This window comes from Nicotiana tabacum, chromosome 22 (genome assembly GCF_000715075.1).
Source record: "Nicotiana tabacum cultivar K326 chromosome 22, ASM71507v2, whole genome shotgun sequence".
Lineage (NCBI taxonomy): Eukaryota > Viridiplantae > Streptophyta > Magnoliopsida > Solanales > Solanaceae > Nicotiana > Nicotiana tabacum.
In genome coordinates, this window is record NC_134101.1 from 68664105 (window position 1) to 68669440 (window position 5336).

The 5336-nt window shown below is 35.1% G+C and overlaps 1 protein-coding gene and 1 non-coding gene across 2 annotated transcripts; both read left to right on the plus strand.

The window, feature by feature from the left end:
- Positions 1–283: 283 nt before the first annotated feature.
- LOC107829727 (uncharacterized) lies at positions 284–3006 on the plus strand. The gene is made up of 4 exons (XM_016657194.2): positions 284–475; positions 618–723; positions 2426–2505; positions 2690–3006. The coding sequence occupies exons 1-3, from the start codon at positions 364–366 to the stop codon at positions 2502–2504; spliced, it is 297 nt and encodes a 98-aa protein (XP_016512680.1). The 5' UTR covers positions 284–363; the 3' UTR covers position 2505; positions 2690–3006.
- Positions 3007–3815: 809 nt separating this feature from the next.
- TRNAS-AGA (transfer RNA serine (anticodon AGA)) lies at positions 3816–3897 on the plus strand. The gene has a single exon. It is a non-coding gene; the product is annotated as a tRNA-Ser (tRNA).
- The last annotated feature ends 1439 nt before the right edge of the window (positions 3898–5336 follow it).

Consider the following 5336-nt stretch of genomic DNA (forward strand, 5'->3'; position numbering starts at 1 on the left):
TTAGAATATATAGTATTTTATTTTGGAATATAGTAGGTATACATGGTCAAATAAATTTATAAAATAGATATATATGATAAAATAAATTTATAAAATAGATATACATAATAAAATAAATATTTTAATTGTATATGGTGTTAAACTAATATTTCTAATGGGCATACCATGTACAAATGGCCCAACTCCTCTAATACCCAATTTCCAACCCGATCCATTGAATTTCGGTTCGGATTTGTTAATGACCGAAACTTGCAACCCTTTTTTCTTCTTTATCATCTGCACACGAGTATAAAATATTGTCTTTTTGGTTTATTGTTTTCACAAGCAAATTGATCAATTGGGGGCATTAACCAATCGGCGAAGATGAAGAAAGAGGATACCGTGAAGCTAATAAGCGCCGAAGGCTTCGAATTCATAATCGATAAGAAGGCTGCAATGGTCTCTCAGACCATACGTAACATGCTCACTTCTCCAGGTCTATCTCTTTTTAATTTCAATTAGGGCTTTTATTTTTGCCCATTTCGATTTGCTCAAAATTCATAGTAATCGGAGCAAAAAATATGATCTATTTGATGGCATGTGATTGTTTTTTCTTACAATTTCTTTTTTGGGTATAGGGAGTTTTGCTGAGACAGAACATGGGGAGGTGACTTTTCCGGAGATTAGCACCACCATTCTCGAGAAGATCTGCCAGTACTTCTACTGGTCCCTTCAATATGCAAGGTTATATCTTCATTTATTTTAAACTCGAGAAATTCTTCTGACATACTACTATGATTTGTCTTATGTTGATTTCTGTATAGTAATAGAATTCAAGTTCACCTTTTAATTCAAAGGGACTTATAACTACATTGGGCATCATTTTTCTTATGTAATTTGATGTATCATGTTTGAGCTATGAGCTTACCTGGCAATAGCATAAAAAATCCGTGATATGATTTTCGGTATCCATGTTTTAAGATTTTCAGGTGTTTCTGTGTTTAGTAGTTTGTGGGCTTAAGAGAAGCATTTGCATTATTATGTTGTTTCTATTTAAGATTCTTGATACCTTACGTAGGTTATATGAACTAGCTGTAAACTAGGCCATGCTCATGTACTTGTATTGGTCTCTATTCAGATCCCAAGTTTTTCTTGGGGCAATAAGGAGTCTTAAGTATGATCACTTTGATTATTGTACTGAATATAGATTATTGAAATTATAGCTCTATTTACATTTATACCAGGATGGTCTAAAATACTTTTAGGGAGGTCTACTCTTAGATGAGGTCAGCCTCATATAGATCATGATATAGATATTTGTCTCCACAAGGTTTCGTCGCGTGCTAAACTAGATTTTAGTTTTTTTGGTCTGTCCTAAGTTTTCCTGGGTTCAGCTTTACGCCGTTAAGTTTGGAAATACTAAGCTGCTGAAGTGTAGTCTTGAATTTCATTATTGATGAAATGAGGTCATAAGCCATATCTAGATGTTAGATATCATGGAAATGGGAAGTATGCAAGCTTATGCAACTTCATCAAGGTGAGACTCACATTTTAGTAAGTAGGCTCAACAAAATGAATGAATGAATGAATGGGTTGTAGTCTAGTACCAAAAGAACCACGCAAACTCCTCCTCAGACTTTCTACCTCTTCAACTTCTTCAGTTTTAGCAAGAAGGCTCAAAGGAATGGACGAGTAGGGCTGCAGTCTGCAATGAATGAATAGGGCTGCAGTGTACTACCCTAAGAACAATGCAAAATCCAGACTTCCCTGTGTAACTTCTTCATTTTCAGCAACTAGGCTCGAAATGAATGAGTAGTGCTGCAGTTACAACCAAAGAATGATGCAAATTCTGAAACTTGCTACCTCTTCACCTGTTATGATGTTCTTACTGAAGGATGCAATTTTTTGGACTATCTCGTGTTACAATTTGTTGTGGTACAACTACCAGCTCTACATCAGTAAATCTTTAGTAGTTAAGATTAGTCTTTCTTGTAGCTTTGAGGAGAGCGTTGGATATTTATAAAGACGATTACCACCTCAAATTTAGTCTAAGATAATGCTTCATTGAATCGAATTTTGCTTCATCTACGCGGTTGGGGATAAGCATTTGTTTGGTCCATATGGTATGCTAATTTGTTGTAAGATAGAGATTTTCTCAGTGATGCTGCTTCATGCTCAAGTAACACATTGTTTTTGGAAGTATCTTGCTTGTTTCTGTTATGCAACATCTGAGTTAGTGAACTAGCTGCTAAAAGAGTGAAAAGGGTTTTAATATTTACCATTTTTTGTTGTGGATCACATATCTAGAAGCCCCAGACATGAGCTATTGGGTGTTGGTATTTTGGATTTCCTATCCTTTTGATCTTATGAAGTAACTCCTTCCCCTTCTTTTATGCCATAGATTTTGTTTGGTTGGACTAATATGGAAATATTTTATTTTCTGCAGTGGCAAGGAAACAGAGTTTCATATTGAACCTGAGATCACTTTGGAATTGATGATGGCTGCAAACTACTTGCACACCTGAGGTAAAATTCCTGATCTTTTCATGTTTCCTTTTTTTTTTCGGGGTAATACTTTACAAGCCAAATATTAACATATATGATCTATCGTCTTTATTTTCTGTCGTGCAAATGAATCTTTTCTGATATGCCACCCCCGCCCCCACCCACCCACATAGTTCCGTTTTTAACTACTGTGATCTTTTGCCAGGAACGATATGACTTTGGGGCCCAAAGGTATAAAAGTTCGAACATATGCTGTTTCTAGCATAGCAATTACCATTGGAGCTTGTAGGATGTGGATACTTTTAGTTGTTGCTGAATTTGGCACTGTAACATTCGGTACATAAGTCGTTTCCATTTACTGGAGTATGTAATAGTAATTGACACATTGGGGCCTCTGTTCTATCTGTCCTATCGTTAACCCATTTTAACAGCACTTATCCCCATTTGTATGCATGTTCATGTATCATGTGGTACTTGAATTGTTTACAGTATGATATACTCAACGTGCTTAGATGCTTGAAAGGTTATCTTAGATCCTCTGTTGGACGTTTCTAATAGAGCTAGTAACGGTGTCCTTGGAAGGAAAATTACAGAACGCTCGTACCTGGGTGATAAATTAGCCTTAAAAAAGAAAGAAAGAAAGAAGGATGTTTTCCTAAAAGACTTGGATGATAAAAGATCATAATAAATCAATCCAAAATGATTGAACAACCATGAGAGAAGATTGTGCTCTGAGCTCCATCTGGTATTGTCTTTCTTTTAAGCATTTCATGGTCCAAATTAATGCATATCTTATTACAGGCTAATGCATTTTATGCATAATTAATTTTGTTCTGATGACGCACATTATTATCACCTCTTACATCTCAAACTTTCATTACTTACTCTGATGTTAACATTTACAAATTTCAAGTTATAAAAGCGTTACCAGTTGTATAATAAAACTTTTACATTTCTCCTTTACTTTTGTTTGATATGTGCTAGAGGACGTCAAGCATTTGATGCGCCAGCACACGCACAACCCCCTAACTCGAAAGTCTAGAAAATAAAGACCTATTATTAGGATGTTGCTCCTTGAAATAAATATGTCAACAAGTCTTTACAATACATTTCTTATTTTCTTTTGTTGTCTATGTGCTAGAATATGTCCAATAGGTCAGATAAAAAATTTGACGCCCACGCATACACCGTAGTGCTGCGAATTATGGAACGGGATGGTTATTCTGATTTCTGTGTGTGTCCCAGAAATAAGGTGTCAAACTCTATGTTATTATGGTATGGAAATATATATATATATATAAACTAATAGAGGAAAGATGGATATCCATCTGGTGGACGTGCCGGAGTGGTTATCGGGCATGACTAGAAATCATGTGGGCTCTGCCCGCGCAGGTTCGAATCCTGCCGTCCACGTTTTTGGTGTTAATATATATTTGATATCGGTATCAGCAGACTAACAAGAGAAAAGATAAAGACTAGTATAGAGTTCGGGGGTGAATGATGAATGCACCTAAAAGTGTTTTTTTTTTTTTTTTGAGATATTTTTTCTCACCAGAGAATGAAAAAAGACGATTGAAAGGAATATAATTTCATGCCCAATTAATGATATTATAGTATTAAATGTTAAAAAATGTATAATCACTTTTCAATTTTATATAACTTGAGAATTATGGTCAATAAGAATTCAAATAGCTGATCATAACTTATTCCTCAACTTGTTTGGATAAGTTTTTGGAGATATCTTTGAAGGTGCAGATGGGGTCGAGGGAAAGGTCTTTTTGTTATGTTGTGTTGATTCAATGATTGACGGTCCCATACATTTTGATAGAAAATTCTGACCCAACTTGAAAAATGATATTTCAAGACAGAGAGCAAGAATAAGCATCCGAAAATGTGACTGATTCAATGAGACGTGTGAAAACTATGAGAGATCATAGTTCAGATTTTATTGGAGACAAAAATTCTACTTTTTTTAATTGTGTAAATTTTGATGAACATAATTAATTGATCTTGTATTAACGAGAGATAATAAGTAATCATTAACAGTAATTCTATGCAATTGTTATTTGAAAGAGAAAGAATAGGGAGAAAGAGAAAAGATATAGGAGCATATCCAATCAACGAGTTTTCTAGTGGAGGAAACAAACATGACATGAGCCATTAATCAACCTTATCTGTTTATCTTGTTGTCAAATAAAGCAATTAATCTTCTTCTATTTTCACTTCTCGCTTTGTCACTCCAATCTTTTTTCAGCTCATCCGATCCGTTGAAAAGACTTTTATTTCTTTGAAGAAACTCGTGTTATTCTCCTCTCCCACATCCACCCCCAAACAAAAAGAAAACCGTAATAGATTAAAAAAGGGACCCAGATTAGAAGGGGTCAATGACTCAATACCAAAGGCCAAAGGGCCAGATTAAAGGTATTCTTTTCTCTTATTTTTGAATAGAAAAGCTACCAAAACTGACTCTAGCAAGACAAGAGAGCCACTAAAACCCCCAATATCTGTGTACTTCTGGAGGAAGGACACAAGGCTGTAAAGAAAGCATCAACTTGCAGGCAGTGATGCCTGATGCCCCAAAATTTCATCGAGTCAAAATATACGAAAGAAGATTTAACATATAATATATACTAGTCTGTTTTGCGCGTGTACCCTATATTAATTTATATACATTTTAAAAAAATTATATAACTATTGTTAATTATATAACTATTTGCCTTGGCAATGGACACACTGACGCGCCACATCTAAGAGAAAGTGCCCTGATGTATGTTATTTGCGGATGATATTGTACTGATTGATAAGATGCGGAGCAACATTAACGCGGGATTGGAGATTTGAAGACGGACCCT

What these genes read in the sequence shown, in the direction of transcription:
- LOC107829727 (XM_016657194.2), top strand. Translation starts at nt 364, where the DNA reads ATGAAGAAAGAGGATACCGTGAAGCTAATAAGCGCCGAAGGCTTCGAA. An exon ending in TAACATGCTCACTTCTCCAG is followed by an intron (nt 476 to 617) that starts GTCTATCTCTTT and finishes TTTTGGGTATAG; the next exon opens with GGAGTTTTGCTGAGACAGAA. An exon ending in TGGTCCCTTCAATATGCAAG is followed by an intron (nt 724 to 2,425) that starts GTTATATCTTCA and finishes TATTTTCTGCAG; the next exon opens with TGGCAAGGAAACAGAGTTTC.